The sequence below is a fragment of the Phasianus colchicus genome, chromosome 29 (genome assembly GCF_987193195.1).
Source record: "Phasianus colchicus chromosome 29, bPhaCol1.hap1.1, whole genome shotgun sequence".
Classification (NCBI taxonomy): Eukaryota; Metazoa; Chordata; class Aves; order Galliformes; family Phasianidae; genus Phasianus; species Phasianus colchicus.
The window spans coordinates 4118377-4134918 of record NC_143464.1 but is presented as its reverse complement, the minus strand read 5'-3'; the positions used below and the strand labels follow the sequence as shown (position 1 = coordinate 4134918).

The window sequence follows — 16542 nt, the reverse complement described above, 5'->3', positions numbered from 1 at the left end:
GTGGGAACCAAGGTGGAGGGGAATGGAGGAACCAGGGATGCTCATGGGGACAAGGTGGGGGAGGGGACAAAGGACCATCAGGGGTCACCTGTGTGACAACAAGGGGCACCAGGGGCCACCAGGGTGACATAAGCGTGACACAAGGGACACCAGGAGCCATGGGGTGCCACCAAGGGGAAAACAGGGGACACTGGGGTCACATCAGGGTGATGCACGGGGACACCAGGAGCCACGGGGTGCCACCAAGGGGAAATCAGAGGATGCTGGGCTGACACCAGGGTGACACAAGGGGACACCAGGAGCCATGGGGTGCCACCAAGGGGAAAGCAGGGGACAATGAGATGACAGAAGGGGACACTGGGGTGACATCAGGGTGACACACGGGGACACCGGGAGCCATGGGGTGCCACCAAGGGGAAAGCAGGGGACACTGGGGTGACATCAGGGTGACACACGGGGACACCAGGAGCCATGGGGTGCCACCAAGGGGAAATCAGAGGATGCTGGGCTGACACCAGGGTGACACACGGGGACACCAGGAGCCATGGGGTGCCACCAAGGGGAAAGCAGGGGACAATGAGATGACAGAAGGGGACACTGGGGTGACATCAGGGTGACACACGGGGACACCGGGAGCCATGGGGTGCCACCGAGAGGAAATCAGGGAACAGTGGGGTGACATAAGGGTGACACAAGGGACACCAGGAGCCATGGGGTGCCACCAAGGGGAAATCAGGGGACACTGGGGTCACATCAGGGTGATGCACGGGGACACCAGGAGCCATGGGGTGCCACCGAGGGGAAAGCAGGGGACAATGAGATGACAGAAGGGGACACTGGGGTGACATCAGGGTGACACACGGGGACACCGGGAGCCATGGGGTGCCACCGAGAGGAAATCAGGGAACAGTGGGGTGACATGAGGGTGACACAAGGGACACCAGGAGCCATGGGGTGCCACCAAGGGGAAAACAGGGGACACTGGGTTCACATCAGGGTGATGCACGGGGACACCAGGAGCCATGGGGTGCCACCAAGGGGAAAGCAGGGGACACTGGGGTCACATCAGGGTGACACACGGGGACACCAGGAGCCACGGGGTGCCACCAAGGGGAAATCAGAGGATGCTGGGCTGACACCAGGGTGACACACGGGGACACCAGGAGCCATGGGGTGCCACCAAGGGGAAATCAGGGAACAGTGGGGTGACATGAGGGTGACACAAGGGACACCAGGAGCCATGGGGTGCCACCAAGGGGAAATCAGGGGACACTGGGGTCACATCAGGGTGATGCACGGGGACACCAGGAGCCATGGGGTGCCACCAAGGGGAAATCAGGGAACAGTGGGGTGACATGAGGGTGACACAAGGGACACCAGCAGCCATGGGGTGCCACCGAGGGGAAATCAGGGGACACTGGGGTCACATCAGGGTGATGCACGGGGACACCAGGAGCCATGGGGTGCCACCAAGGGGAAATCAGGGAACAGTGGGGTGACATGAGGGTGACACAAGGGACACCAGGAGCCATGGGGTGCCACCAAGGGGAAAGCAGGGGACACTGGGGTCACATCAGGGTGATGCACGGGGACACCAGGAGCCATGGGGTGCCACCAAGGGGAAAGCAGGGGACACTGGGGTCACATCAGGGTGATGCACGGGGACACCAGGAGCCATGGGGTGCCACCAAGGGGAAATCAGGGGACACTGGGGTCACATCAGGGTGATGCACGGGGACACCAGGAGCCATGGGGTGCCACCGAGGGGAAAGCAGGGGACAATGAGATGACAGAAGGGGACACTGGGGTGACATCAGGGTGACACACGGGGACACCGGGAGCCATGGGGTGCCACCGAGAGGAAATCAGGGAACAGTGGGGTGACATGAGGGTGACACAAGGGACACCAGGAGCCATGGGGTGCCACCAAGGGGAAAACAGGGGACACTGGGTTCACATCAGGGTGATGCACGGGGACACCAGGAGCCATGGGGTGCCACCAAGGGGAAATCAGGGGACACTGGGGTCACATCAGGGTGACACACGGGGACACCAGGAGCCACGGGGTGCCACCAAGGGGAAATCAGAGGATGCTGGGCTGACACCAGGGTGACACACGGGGACACCAAGAGAAATAGGGTGCCACCAAGGGGAAAGCAGGGGACAATGAGATGACAGAAGGGGACACTGGGGTGACATCAGGGTGACACACGGGGACACCGGGAGCCATGGGGTGCCACCGAGGGGAAAGCAGGGGACAATGAGATGACAGAAGGGGACACTGGGGTGACATGAGGGTGACACACGGGGACACCAGGAGCCATGGGGTGCCACCAAGGGGAAATCAGGGAACAGTGGGGTGACATGAGGGTGACACAAGGGACACCAGGAGCCATGGGGTGCCACCAAGGGGAAATCAGGGGACACTGGGGTCACATCAGGGTGATGCACGGGGACACCAGGAGCCATGGGGTGCCACCAAGGGGAAAGCAGGGGACACTGGGCTGACACCAGGGTGACGCAAGGGGACACCAGGAGCCATGGGGTGCCACCAAGAGGAAATCAGGGAACAGTGGGGTGACATGAGGGTGACACAAGGGACACCAGGAGCCATGGGGTGCCACCAAGGGGAAAGCAGGGGACACTGGGGTCACATCAGGGTGATGCACGGGGACACCAGGAGCCACGGGGTGCCACCAAGGGGAAATCAGAGGATGCTGGGCTGACACCAGGGTGACACAAGGGGACACCGGGAGCCATGGGGTGCCACCGAGGGGGAATCAGTGGACACTGGGGTGACACGAGGGGACACCGCGATGACACGGAGGGGAACGGAGGGGCCACCAGGGTGATGTCCCAGGTGACAGGAGGTGGGGAGGGGGACACCCCGAAGGGCGGCTCACCTCTGCAGGATGAGGGGGGGGTTGGGCTGCCGGGTGCCGGGGTAATGCACGTGGATGGTGTGCCCCGTGTTGGCCGTCAGCTGCCGCAGCGTGCGCTGGCTGCGCCCCATCCCCTGCGCCAGGCGGGCCCCCGACGAGCCCCCCCCCAAGGCCAGGGAGCCGTGGTCTGCGTGGCGAACCAGGAGGGGGTGAGTGGCTGGGATGTTCCCCGGGGAGGGGGGGATGTCGGCTGCGAGGGAGAGAAATGAGGGGGGGGTTAATAAAGAAGAGGGGGAGGGGGGGGGGGTGGGTGCAGTCCTGAGCAGCTTTGATACGATGGGAGGGGGGAGAAATGGGGTGGAGACCCTTCCTGATGGCTCTCAGAATGATAGGGAGGGAAGGAGTGGGGGTGAAGCCCCCCCCCCCCGAGTCACCCTAAAATAATGGGGAGGGGGAGATACGGGGTGAAGCCCTAAAATAAGGGGGAGGGGGTGAAATGGGGCTGAGAGCCTTTCTGATGCCCCCCCCCAAAATGATAGGGAGTGATGAAGTTGAGGGCGAAAACCCCCCTGAGCCCCCACAAAATAATGGGGTGGGGAAGAAATGGGGTGAAGCCCACCCTGAGCCACCCTGAAATAAGGGGGAGGGGGAGAAATGGGGTGAATCCCTCCTCCGCCCCCCCCCTAAATCCATACAGAGATGAAGAAATGGGGAGGAAACCTGTTTTGACCCCCCCCACCCCCCTCAAATCCATACAGGGGAGAAGAAACGGGGGGGTGATCCCCACCCCGACAACCCCTTCCCCAAATCCATATAAAGGTAAAGAAATGGGGATGACCCCCCACCCCTACAATCCCCACTCTGACAACTCCCCCCCCCTTCACATCTATGTAAGAGTAAAGAAATTTGGGGGGGGGTTCCAACCCCAGATCGATACAGGGATGAAGAAACAGGGGTGACCCCCACCCTGACACCCCCAAAACCAAAAGGAAGGGAAGAAATGCAGGCAAACCCCTTCCCACCCCCCCACCCCCCCAAAAAAAAAAGCTAATAATGGGGGGTGGGGAGGAGCAGAAATGGGGTGAAGCCCACCCCCTACCCCCCCCCATAATCCATATAGAAGCGAAACAGTGGGGCTGAACCCATCCCAATGAGACGCTACAGAGGGACCCCCGCCCTTCCTGCACCTCACAGGGACTCGGGGGGCTGCTGCCCACCCCCACTGCCCCCCCCTTGCCCCCCACCCCCTTACTGGGGCTGGAGAACATGTTGTCAAACTCGATGATGAGGTCGTCGTCGCGGTCGAAGCGCTCGAAGCGGACCAGGGGGGAGGCGTTCATGTCGGGGTAATCCTCGTCCAGCTCCATCTCGGAGCCATCATCGTCGTCCTCCTCCTCCTCCCCTTCCTCCCCTTCCTCATCGTCCTGGGGGGGGGAGCGTCGGGGGGAGGGTTAATGGGGGGGACGAGGGGGATTGCAGGGGGGGTTGGAGGGGAATGAGGGGGGTTGGGGGGAGAAAAATGGGGGGGGTTGGAGGAGGGAAAAGGGGATGGGGGTGGGGGGGATGTGGGAGTTTATGGGGGGAGTTGGGGGCAGAAGGGATTTAGGGGAAAAGAGGAGGTTTGGGGGGAGAAAAGGGGACTGAGGGAAATGGGGGGGTTGGAGGAGGAGGAAAAAGGGGATTGGGGTGGGGGGGATGTGGGAGTTTATGGGGGGAGGGGGGGGAGGGATTTAGGGGAAGAGGTTTGGGGGGAGAAAAGGGGACTGGGGGAAAATGGGGGGGTTGGAGGAGGAGGAAAAAGGGGATGGGGGTGGGGGGGAATGTGGGAGTTTATGGGAGGAGTTGGGGGGCAGAAGGGATTTAGGGGAAAAGAAGAGGTTTGGGGGGAGAAAAGGGGACTGGGGGAAAATGGGGGGGCTGGAGGAGGAGGAAAAAGGGGATGGGGGTGGGGGGAATGTGGGAGTTTACGGGGGAGTGGGGGGGGGGAAGGGATTTAGGGGAAAAGAGGAGGTTTGGGGGGAGAAAAGGGGATTGGGGGGAAATGGGGGGGTTGGAGGAGGAGGAAAAAGGGGATTGGGGTGGGGGGGATGTGGGAGTTTATGGGGGGAATGGGGGGATTTGGGGGGGGAAGAAAGGGATTTAGGGGAAAAGAAGAGGTTTGGGGGGAGAAAAGGGGATTCGGGGGAAATCGGGGGGTTGGAGGAGGAAAAAGGGGATTAAGGGGAGGGGGGTTGGGGGATAAATGAGGGGTAAGGGGGGAGAGATGGGTTTGGGGGAGAAAGGGGATTTGTGAGGGTAAGAAGGAGATTTGGGGGAGAAAAGAGGGGGGTTGGAGGAGGAAAAAGGGGACTGGGGGGGAAATGAGGGAGTTTATGGGGAGAAAAGGGAGTTTGGGGGGGGGAAGATGGGGATTTGGGGGGAAAGATAGGGATTTGGCAGGGGGGAAGAGGAGGAATGGGGGGGGGAAAGAGGTGGGTTGGGGGAAGAAAAGAGGGGATTTGGAGAAGGAAAAAGGGGGCTGGGAGGAAGAGGAGATTTGGGAGGCAAGGGGGGAGCTTGGGGGAGGGGAAAAGGGGGTGTGAGGGGGAAAAAGGGGAGGTTGGGGGAAGAAAGAGGATTTTGGAGGAAAAAAAGGGATTATGGGGCAAAGGGGGATCTGGAAAAGGGAAGGGAGTCTGGGAGGAAAAAGGGGGGATTGGGGGAGGGGAGGAAAGCGGGGGAGTGTAGGGCTGGAACCCCCCCCCCAAACCTGATCGTCCTCATCTTCCTCCTCCTCCTCCTCCTCCTCGTCCTGGCTGTCATCTTCATCCTCATTGCTGCCACTGCTGTCCTCCTCCTGCGTGTGCTCCTCCTCATCCTCGGGGTCCAGGATGTTCATCGAGTCTTTGGGGGCACAAAGGGGACAAAATGCCATGGGGCGTCCCCAAAAATCCATGGGGTGCCCCCAAAATCCAATGGGGCGGCCCCCTAAATGGATGGAGTGTCCTAAATTCCCATGGGGTGTCCCCAAAACACCACGGGGTGTCCCGAAATCCAATGGAGTGTTCCCCAAATCCTATGAGGTGTATCCAAAAATGCATGGGGCATCCCAAAAAGGCCATGAATAGCCCCAAAATCCCATGGGGTGTCCCCAAAAATCCATGGGGTACCTCCAATCCCATGGGGTGTCCCCCAGAATCCCATGGAGCATCCCCAAAAACCCATGGGGAACCCCAAACACCTTTGGGGTTCTCTGAATCCCAAGCGTGTCCCTCAGAAAAACTATGGGGTGCCCCAAAAACCCCACTGGGTGCCCTGAATCCCATAGGGTGTCCTCCAAATCACCACGGGGTGCCCCCCGGATCCCATAGGGTGCCCCAAACCCGCTCACCTTCCCGGTTGGCTTGTAGGGTGGAGGCCTGGCTGAGGTTGGAGGGCGCCTCGTCCATCAGCACGTCCTCCTGAGACTCATCCTCACCCGAGCGGCTCACTGTAAGGGGGGGGGAAATGTGAGAAACTGGGGGGGGAACCCCAAAAATCTTACGGGGTGAGGTGAGGAGGGGGCTCCCACCAATGATGGTGCTGTTGCCGGTGGCCCCGTCCCGCTCCAGGAGCTCATCGATGAGGTCCTCCAGTTCGTTCTCCACCTTTGTTGGGGGGTAAAAATAGGAGATTTGGGGATGGGGAAGAAGGGAGGGGGGAAAATGAGAGTTGAGGGGGGGAAGGGGGGTCCTGACCTGCATCTCCTGGGTGCTGAGCCCCTCGGGCTGCCCTGCCAGCACCACTGTGTCACCCTCGGTCTCCCCATCCATGTCTCCGTCTGCTGCCTCCGCCTGCGCTGCCTCTGCGTCCTCCTCGGGGGGCTCGGGGTCCCCGGGGTCCCCTAAGGGGGGAACACAAGGGGTGACATGTGAAAAGGGGGCGGGGGGGGCAGAGGGAGGGGACACAGAGACATGCAGGGGATGTAGAGGGGATTTGGGGACATGGGGGGGACACAGAGGGGGGCTGGAGACATGGAAGGGACACAGAAGGGATTTGGAGATACACAGGGGACATAGGGGATTTGGGGACATGGGGGGGATGCAGAGGGGATTTGGGGACATGGGGGGAACACAGAGGGGACACAGAGCAGATCTGGGGACATGGAGGGAACGTGGAAGGAACAAAGGGGATTTGGGGATATGGAGGGGTCATAGAGGGGACACAAAGGGGGTTTGGGGACACGGAGGGGACATGGAGGAGACAGAGCAGATCTGGGGACATGGAGGGAACGTGGAAGGGACAAAGAGGATTTGGGGATATGGAAGGGTCACAGAGGGGACACAAAGGGGATTTGGGGACATGGAGGGGATTTGGGGACACAGAGGGGATGCAGAGGAGACACAGAGCAGATCTGGGGACATGGAGGGAACGTGGAAGGGACAAAGGGGATCTGGGGATATGGAGGGGTCACAGAGGGGACACAAAGGGGGTTTCGGGACACGGAAGGGATTTGGGGACATGGGAAAGTGACTGAAGGGGACGAGAGTAGCACAAAGAGGGGTCACAGAGGAGATGTGGGGACACGGAAGGGTGATACGGGGGGACACCCCCATGAGATGGGACAATGACGTGTGGGGGGGTGTAGGGTGGGGGAAGAGAGGCTGTACCTCCATCCGGGGGGGCTGCGCCGGCGTCGCGGGACCCCCCACCTCCATCTCCTTTGCTCTTGCTGGAGGAGCCCTTGGTGCCAAAGAGCCCGCTGGGTTGGTTGACGATGCGCGACAGCGTCTCCAATGGCTTCAACGCCGCGTTGACCGTGTTGGCCATGTTGGGGCTGGAGGAGAGGGGAGAGGGGGGGGACACCCGATGGGACACGGGGGTCTGGCTGTCCCCAAATGACCCCTTTGTGGCATTCAGGTGACCCCAAACCCCATCATTTTGGTGCAAGCATCACAACATCAACGCCATCCATCCAACGTAGAAATGGAGATGTTTGGTGCCATGACACCATGTGGTGTTGGCCATCTCTGGGGGAGAGGACACACAGTGGGACACCAAGGGGGAGGGGACACATGATGAGACTGGCTGTCCCCAAACGTCCTCTCTGTGGCACTCAGGTGACCCCAACCTCCATCATTTTGGTGCAAGCATCACAACATCAACGCCATCCATCCAACGTAGAAATAGAGATGTTTGGTGCCATGACACCATGTGGTGTTGGCTGTGTTGGGGGGAGGGGACACCCGATGGGACACAGGGGTCTGGCTGTCCCCAAATGTCCCCTTTGTGGCACTCAGGTGACCCCAAACCCCAACATTTTGGTGCAAGCATCTCAACATCAACGCCATCCATCCAACGTAGAAATAGAGATATTTGGTGCCATGACACCATGTGGTGTTGGCTGTGTTGGGGGGAAGGGACACCCGATGGGACACCAGGGGTCTGGCTGTCCCCAAATGTCCCCTTTGTGACACTCAGGTGACCCCAAACCCCATCATTTTGGTGCAAGCATCTCAACATCAACGCCATCCATCCAACATAGAAATAGAGATGTTTGGTGTCAAGACACCATGTGGTGTTGGCCATCTTTGGGGGAGAGGACACACAATGGGACACCGAGGGAGAGGGGACATGTGATGGGACATCGGGGGTCTGGCTGTCCCCAAATGTCCCCTCTGTGGCACTCAGGTGACCCCAAACCCCATCATTTTGGTGCAAACATCACAACACCAACGCCATCCATCCAATGTAGAAATAGCGATACCCAACATGGTGACCAAGAGTGGGTGTCCCCAACCCCACCACGTGTCCCCAACCCCACCACGTGTCCCCAGCCCCACACGTAGGGTATACCTAGAGAGGTCGAGGCTGTGTGGGACCCTGGCCAGGTCGTTGACCAAGCCCTTTTTGAGGAAGAGGCGGATGATGTTGTTCATGCCATTGTGTTGGGTTTTGGTGGCGCTGCTGTAGAAGCTGGAGGTGGAAGGGCACGACTCCATGATGGTGCTGATGATGCACATGACGGCCTGCAGCCTGCGTGGGGACAAAGGGATGTGTCACCTCCGTGGGGCTGGGTCACCTCCGTGGGGCTGGGTCACCTCCACAAGTGATGAGGATGGAGCCAACACGCAATGAATGGTGGGACTTTGGTGACACCAAGGTGCTGAGGGATGGGGACATCCCACGGGTGGTGGGGACACCCAACTGGTGATGAGGACACCCAACTGGTGATGGAGATACCCCAAAATGAGTGGTGGGACTGAAGTGACCAGTGAGGGACAGGAGGATGGGGACATACCAAGGATGCTGAGGACACCCAAGTGGTGTTGGGGACACTCCACGATGGGTAGTGGGGGACACCAGATGGGGCCATGGGGTCACCACAAGGATGAAGAAGAAACCCCAAAGGTGCTGAGGACACCCAACTGGCGATGGGTGGTAGGGGACGCCCCATGGGGACACCCCAAGGATGAAAAGAACACCCCAAGGGTGAAGAGGACACCGAACTGGCGTTGGGAACACCCAACTGGTGTTGGGGACACTCCATGGGGCCATGGGAACACCCAAGTGGTGATGGGGACACCCAAGTGGTGACGGGGACACCCCATGGGGCCATGGGGACACCCAAGTGCTGCTGGGGACACCCAAGTGGTGACTGGGACACCCCATGGGGCCATGGGGACACTCAAGTGGTGTTGGGGACACCCAAGTGGTGATGGGGACACCCAAGTGGTGACTGGAACACTCCATGGGGCCATGGGGACACCCTACTGACGATGGGGACACCCAACTGGTGACTGGGACACCCCATGGGGCCATGGGGACACCCAAGAGGTGATGGTGACACCCAAGCGATGCTGAGGACACCCAACTGGTGCTGGGGACACCCAAGTGGTGACTGGGACACCCCATGGATCCATGGGGACACCCAAGTGGTGATGGGGACACTCAAGTGGTGATGGGGACACTCCATGGGGCCATGGGGACACCCAACTGGTGACTGGGACACCCAACTGGTGTCGGGGACATCCAACTGGTGACTGAGACACCCCATGGGGCCATGGGGACACCCAAGTGGTGATGGTGACGCCCAAGTGATGCTGACAACACCCAAATGGTGCTGGGGACACCCAACTGGTGACTGGGACACCCCATGGGGCCATGGGGACACCCAAGTGGTGATGGTGACGCCCAAGTGATGCTGAGGACACCCAACTGGTGCTGGGGACACCCAAGTGGTGCTGGGGACACCCAAGCGATGCTGAGGACACCCAAGTGGTGCTGGGGACACCCAAGTGGTGCTGGGGACACCCCACGCTGGGTGGTGGGAGCGAGGTGCCACCCTCCATGCCCCCCACCCCCACCTGGCGTGCTTCTCGGTGCTCTCGGCCATGGCCAGGGCCCGTCCCAGCGCTGCCTTCACCTCGTTGACCAGAGCCACCTGCGCGTCCGTCCCGCTGCCGGCGGCGGCCAGGCTGGCCAGGAAGAGCCGCGCCAGCGCCGGCGTGTCCTTGTCCTCAGCGTTCTGTGTGTGGGGCAGCAGGTGGTCCAGCACGAAGGCCAGAACGCTGCAGTCCTGTGGGGAGACACGGGGTGATGGGGTGGATGGGTTCCAGACCCCCCCACCCCCCCCAGAAGAACCTGGAAGAGGTGGTACCACAGGGGTGATGGGGACGGACCGATGGGTGATGGGGATAATCCTGTGGGGGATGGGGACAGTCCTATGGGGGATGGGGAGACCCCTATGGGGGATGGGGAGACCCCAATGGGGGATGGGGACAGCCCTATAGGGGATGGGGACAGACCAATGGGTGATGGGACAACCCTATGGGGAATGGGGAGACCCCAATGGGTGATGGGGACAGACCTATGGGTGATGGGGAGACCCCAATAGGTGATGGGGACAGACCTATGGGGGATGGGGAGACCCCAATGGGTGATGGGGATAATCCTATGGGGGATGGGGAGGCCCCTATGGGGGATGGGGATAATCCTATGGGTGATGGGGAGACCCCTATGGGGGATGGGGATAATCCTGTGGGGGATGGGGATAATCCTGTGGGGGATGGGGACAGCCCTATGTGGGATGGGGACAGCCCTATGGGGGATGGGGATAATCCTATGGGGGATGGGGATAAGCCTATGGGGGGATGGGGAGACCCCAATGGGGGATGGGGATAATCCTATGTGGGATGGGGAGACCCCAATGGGTGATGGGGATAATCCTATGGGGGGATGGGGATAATCCTATGGGGGGATGGGGACAGCCCTATGTGGGATGGGGAGACCCCAATGGGTGATGGGGATAATCCTATGGGGGATGGGGAGGCCCCTATGGGGGATGGGGATAATCCTATGGGTGATGGGGAGACCCCTATGGGGGATGGGGATAAGCCTATGGGGGATGGGGATAATCCTATGGGGGATGGGGACAGCCCTATGTGGGATGGGGAGACCCCAATGGGTAATGGGGATAATCCTATGGGTGATGGGGAGACCCCTATGTGGGATGGGGATAAGCCTATGGGGGATGGGGATAAGCCTATGGGGGATGGGGATAAGCCTATGGGGGGATGGGGATAAGCCTATGGGGGGATGGGGAGACCCCAATGGGGGATGGGGACAGCCCTATAGGGGATGGGGATAATCCTATGTGGGATGGGGAGACCCCAATGGGGGATGGGGATAATCCTATGGGGGATGGGGAGGCCCCTATGTTGGATGGGGATAATCCTATGGGGATGGGAATAATCCTATGGGGGGATGGGGACAGACTTATGGGGGATGGGGAGACCCCAATAGGTGATGGGGACAAACCTATGGGTGATGGAGATAATCCTATGGGGGATGGGGACAGCCCTATGGGGATGACAGTGGCATGCGTGGGGGGACACAAGTGGGGTTGGGGCAGGTGGGGACAGGGATACAGGGTGCTGGGGGGGGCACAACAGTCAGAACAAGTTGATGGTGACACCCTAAACAGGTGACAACAGTCAGAACCCCCCCAAGACACCCAGCCTGACGGCAGCACCCAACACAACGAGCCAGGTGACAACAGTCAGAACCCCCCCAGACACCCAGATTGAAGGCAGCACCCAACACAACCAGACAGGTGACAACAGTCAGAACTCCCCCCAAAGACACCCAGCCTGACGGCAGCACCCAACACAGCTACCCCCCACCCCTGAGGGGTGGCAGGGATGGTGACAAACCTCCTTGATGAGCTCGGACTGCCCCACGGTGTAGCTGTAGTTGGCGATGAGGGTGGCGATGCCCACGTAGGAGCGCACCAGCTCGGCCAGCAGCCGCAGGATGGTGGAGGTGGGCAGCAGAGGTTTGGAGCCTTTGGGGCGCTGCCGTTCCTCGCCCCGCTCGCCTTCCTTCTCCTTCCTCCCCTCGCGGCCTTCCTCGGGGCTGGAGGCTTTTTTGGGGGAGGGGGGGACGCACAAAGCGGAGGGGATGAGGGGACGTCAGAGGGGCGATGGGGGCGTGAGGGGGCTCGGGGATATGGGGAGCTGGGGGATGTTAGCGGGGAGATGAGGAGGCAGGAAGGGGCTTGGGGACGGTAGTGAGGTTCTTAGGGGGATGTTAGAGGGGGTCAAGGGCATTGTAGGGACGTTTAGGGGATGTTGGGGGGGGGGCCATGGGCATTATAGTGACATTCAGGGGACATTAGAGGGGGTCAGGGGCACTATAGGGACGCTTAGGGAACATCAGAGGGGGTCAGGGGCATCGTAGGGACATTTAGGGGATGCTGGGGGGGGTCAGGAGCATTGTAGGGACATTTAGGGGACATCAGAGGGGCTGGGGGCATTAAAGGGACGTTTAGGGAATGCTGGGAGGGGTCAGGAGCATTGTAGGGACATTTAGGGACGTTAGAGGGGGTCAGGGGCATTGTAGGGACATTTAGGGGGCATTAAGGGGGTTGGGGGCATTGTAGGGATGTCTTGGGGACATTGTAGGGATGCTTTGGGGACATTGGGGGGGGTCAGGGGCATTGTAGGGACATATAGGGACATTAGAGGAGATCAGGGGCATTGTAGGGACATTTAGGGGGCATTAAGGGGGTTGGGGGCATTGCAGGGACGATTAGGGGACATTGTAGGGACGATTAGGGGACATTGTAGGGACATTTAGGGGACATTAGAGGGGGTCAAGGGCATTGTAGGGACATTTAGGGAACATTAGGGGGGTTGAGGGCATAGTAGGGATGTCTTGGAGACATTGTAGGGACATCTGGGGGTTCTTAGGGGCTTGGGGACACTGTAGGGAAGTTTAGGGGGCACTGTAGGGATGTTTGGGGACGTTAGGGTCTTGAGGACGTTACAGGGATGTGGTGGAGGATATGGGGTGGGCATCAGGGGGTCAAGGATTCGGGGAGTTTGTTTGGGGTCTCGGGGACATTGAGAGGATGTTAAAGGGGACTGGGGGGGACATCGGGGGTGACAGGGTGGGACACGCAGGGCACGTATGGGGGATTTGGGGCACGGAGGTGTTGGGAGGCTCAGGGGCCGCGCTGAGGGACACGGAGGGGTTCTGGGGATGCTGGGGGGGGGGTGGGAGGGATATTTGGGGGTCGTGGGGGGGGGGGGCGACGGGGGGTACCTTCTCCTTGGGGCGTCCCCGTCGGCGGCGTCTCCGCAGCCGCCCCATCCGCCCCAAACACCTGAGCCTGCAGGAGAGGGGGACGCGTGGGTCAGACACGGGGTGCCCTTCACCTCCCAATCCTCCCCACCCTAAGAAAAATCCCACAGACGTTGATGCCGAAGCCGGCGGGGGGGTCGAAGTCGGGGGGCTGCCTGGTGAGGCTGCGGTACTGCTGGTACATGTCGTCACCGATGTCGGTCAGCAGCTGGCTCACCTCGCTGGGCACCGCGGCTTTGGGGTCACCTTTGTCCCCTGGGAGGAAAAAAAAATAAGGGGGGGGGGACGACACACAAATGTCAGGACCCCCCACTTCTTTATCCCCTATGACAGCCCTCGTTGTGCTCCCCGAAACCTCCGTTCTGTTGGTGATTTGATTTCTACCCATGGGCACTTCGTACCCTACGGACACCCCAAATTTCCCCTACAAACACCCCAAATGCCCCCCCCATGGACACTCCAAACCTCCATCCCCTACAGACACCCTAAATTTCCCCTACAAACACTCCAAATCCCCCCCCCCCCCAGGGACGCTCCAAACCTCCATACCTTACAGACACCCCAAATTTCCCCTACAAACACTCCAAATTTCCCCCCCCATGGATGCTCCAAACCTCCATACCCTACAGATAACCCAAATCTTCCCTACAAATACCCTAAATCTCCCTCCATTGCCCCCTCCATGGGTACCCCAAATCTTCCCTACAAATACCCTGTATCTCTCCCCACTGCCCCCTCCATGGACACCCCAACTCTCCATCCCCTACAAACACCCCAAATCCCCCTCCATGGGTACCCTAGCTCTCCATCCCCTACAAACACCCCAAATCCCTCTCCATGGGTACCCCAGCTCTTCATCCCCTACAAACACCCCAAATCCCTCTCCATGGGTACCCCAGCTCTTCATCCCCTACAAACACCCCAAATCCCTCTCCATGGGTACCCCAGCTCTTCATCCCCTACAAACACCCCAAAATCCCCCTCCATGGGTACCCCAGCTCTCCATCCCCTACTAACACCCCAAATCCCTCTCCATGGACACCCCAACTCTCCATCCCCTACAAACACCCCAAATCCCTCTCCATGGGTACCCCAGCTCTTCATCCCCTACAAACACCCCAAAATCCCCCTCCATGAACACCCCAACTCTCCATCCTCTACAGAAACCCCAAAATCCCCCCTGCATGGACACCCCAGCTCTCCATCCCCTACAAACACCCCAAATCCCCCCTGCATGGACACCCCAGCTCTCCATCCCCTACAAACACCCCAAATCCCCCCTCCATGGACACCCCAGCTCTCCATCCCCTACAAACACCCCAAATCCCCCCTGCATGGACACCCCAGCTCTCCATCCCCTACAAACACCCCAAATCCCCCCTGCATGGACACCCCAGCTCTCCATCCCCTACAAACACCCCAAATCCCCCCTCCATGGACACCCCAGCTCTCCATCCCCTACAAACACCCCAAATCCCCCCTCCATGGACACCCCAGCTCTCCATCCCCTACAAACACCCCAAATCCCCCCTGCATGGACACCCCAGCTCTCCATCCCCTACAAACACCCCAAATCCCCCCTGCATGGACACCCCAGCTCTCCATCCCCTACAAACACCCCAAATCCCCCCTGCATGGACACCCCAGCTCTCCATCCCCTACAAACACCTCAAATCTCCCCCCGTTGCCCCTCCACGGGTACCCCAACTCTCCATCCCCTACAAACACCCCAAATCCCCCCCACTGCCACCCCCAGGTACCCCAAATCTCCCCTACGATCCCCCCAGCCCCCCACCCACCTCCCCCCCCCCAACCAACCGCCCCAAACCTCCATTCCACCCCCCTTCCATCCCACCTCCTCCACCCAACCTCTGCCCCCAACCCCACAGAACACCCCCCTCCCCCTCCCAACCCCCCCGTATTTAATTTGGGGGGGGGTCTGACCCTCGTCGGGGGCGTGGTAGGCGGCCAGGGCGTTGAGCATGTCGTAGATCACCTCCCTGATGGGCTCCGGGATGGGGGGCAGCGCGGCGGGTTTGGCTGCTGTGGTTTTCACCAGCTGCACCGCGTTGGGGCCTTTGATGCGCAGGTTCTCAAATTCGTCGTCTGATGCTGGGGGGGGGGGGAGAAGAAAGTGGGGGGGTCAGCAGGGGGCTGGGTGGGGGTAGGGGGTGATGGGGTCCCTTACTGGGGAGGATTGGTGGCAATGGGGTTCTTTGTTGGGTGGGGAGGAGGTGAGGCAGAAAGTGGGGGGGTCAGCAGGGGGGTGGGTGGGGGTAGGGGGTGATGGGGGCCTTTATTGGGGTTGGGGGGGTCAGCAGGGGATGGGTGGGGGTAGGGGGTGATGGGGGCCTTTAGTGGGGAGGATAGGTGGCAATGGGGTTCTTTATTGCAGGGGGGGGTGGGGTAGAAAGGGGGGGGGTCAGCAGGGGGGCTGGGTGGGGGTAGGGGTGATGGGGGCCCTTCTTGGGGTTGGGGGGAGTCACGGGGGGGGTGGGTGGGGATAGGGGGCAATGGGGTCCCTCACTGGGGGGGATAGGGGGTGGTGGGGGCCCCAGGACTCCCATTTCAGAGCCATATACACCCCCCAGACCCCACCCCACACCCCCAGGACCCCCATTTCAGAACCACATACGTCCCCAGGACCCCCTCCTGCACTCCCAGGACCCCCATTTCAAGCCACATACACCCCCAGACCCCACCCTGCACCCCCAGGACCCCCATACATCCCCAGGCCCCCCATTTAAGATCCATATACACCCCCAGGACCCCCATTTAAGATCCATATACAACCCCCAGACCTCACCCCACACCCTCAGGACCCCCATACATCCCCAGGACCCCCATTTCAGAGCCACATACACCCCCAGACCCCACCCCGCACCCCCAGGACCCCCATACATCCCCAGGACCCCCATTTCAGATCCATATACACCACCCAGACCCCACCCCACACCCCCAGGACCCCCATTTAAGATCCATATACACCCCCCAGACCCCACCCCACACCCCCAGCACCCCCATTTAAGATCCATATACACCCCCAGACCCCACC

General features: G+C 60.5%; 1 protein-coding gene across 1 annotated transcript in view; it reads right to left on the bottom strand.

Annotated features, from left to right (window-relative positions):
- HUWE1 (HECT, UBA and WWE domain containing E3 ubiquitin protein ligase 1) overlaps positions 1 to 16542 on the bottom strand; it is a 99452-nt gene that overhangs the window by 34544 nt on the left and 48366 nt on the right. The window contains exons 44-56 of the mRNA XM_090126479.1: positions 15432 to 15599; positions 13600 to 13742; positions 13449 to 13515; positions 12056 to 12264; positions 10208 to 10419; positions 8697 to 8876; positions 7511 to 7677; positions 6599 to 6744; positions 6433 to 6508; positions 6253 to 6351; positions 5632 to 5765; positions 4135 to 4306; positions 2904 to 3132 (exon numbers count right to left, since the gene is read on the bottom strand). Coding sequence (XP_089982605.1) covers positions 2904 to 3132; positions 4135 to 4306; positions 5632 to 5765; positions 6253 to 6351; positions 6433 to 6508; positions 6599 to 6744; positions 7511 to 7677; positions 8697 to 8876; positions 10208 to 10419; positions 12056 to 12264; positions 13449 to 13515; positions 13600 to 13742; positions 15432 to 15599 — 2002 coding nt within the window. The remainder of the gene's footprint in view (positions 1 to 2903; positions 3133 to 4134; positions 4307 to 5631; positions 5766 to 6252; positions 6352 to 6432; positions 6509 to 6598; positions 6745 to 7510; positions 7678 to 8696; positions 8877 to 10207; positions 10420 to 12055; positions 12265 to 13448; positions 13516 to 13599; positions 13743 to 15431; positions 15600 to 16542) is intronic.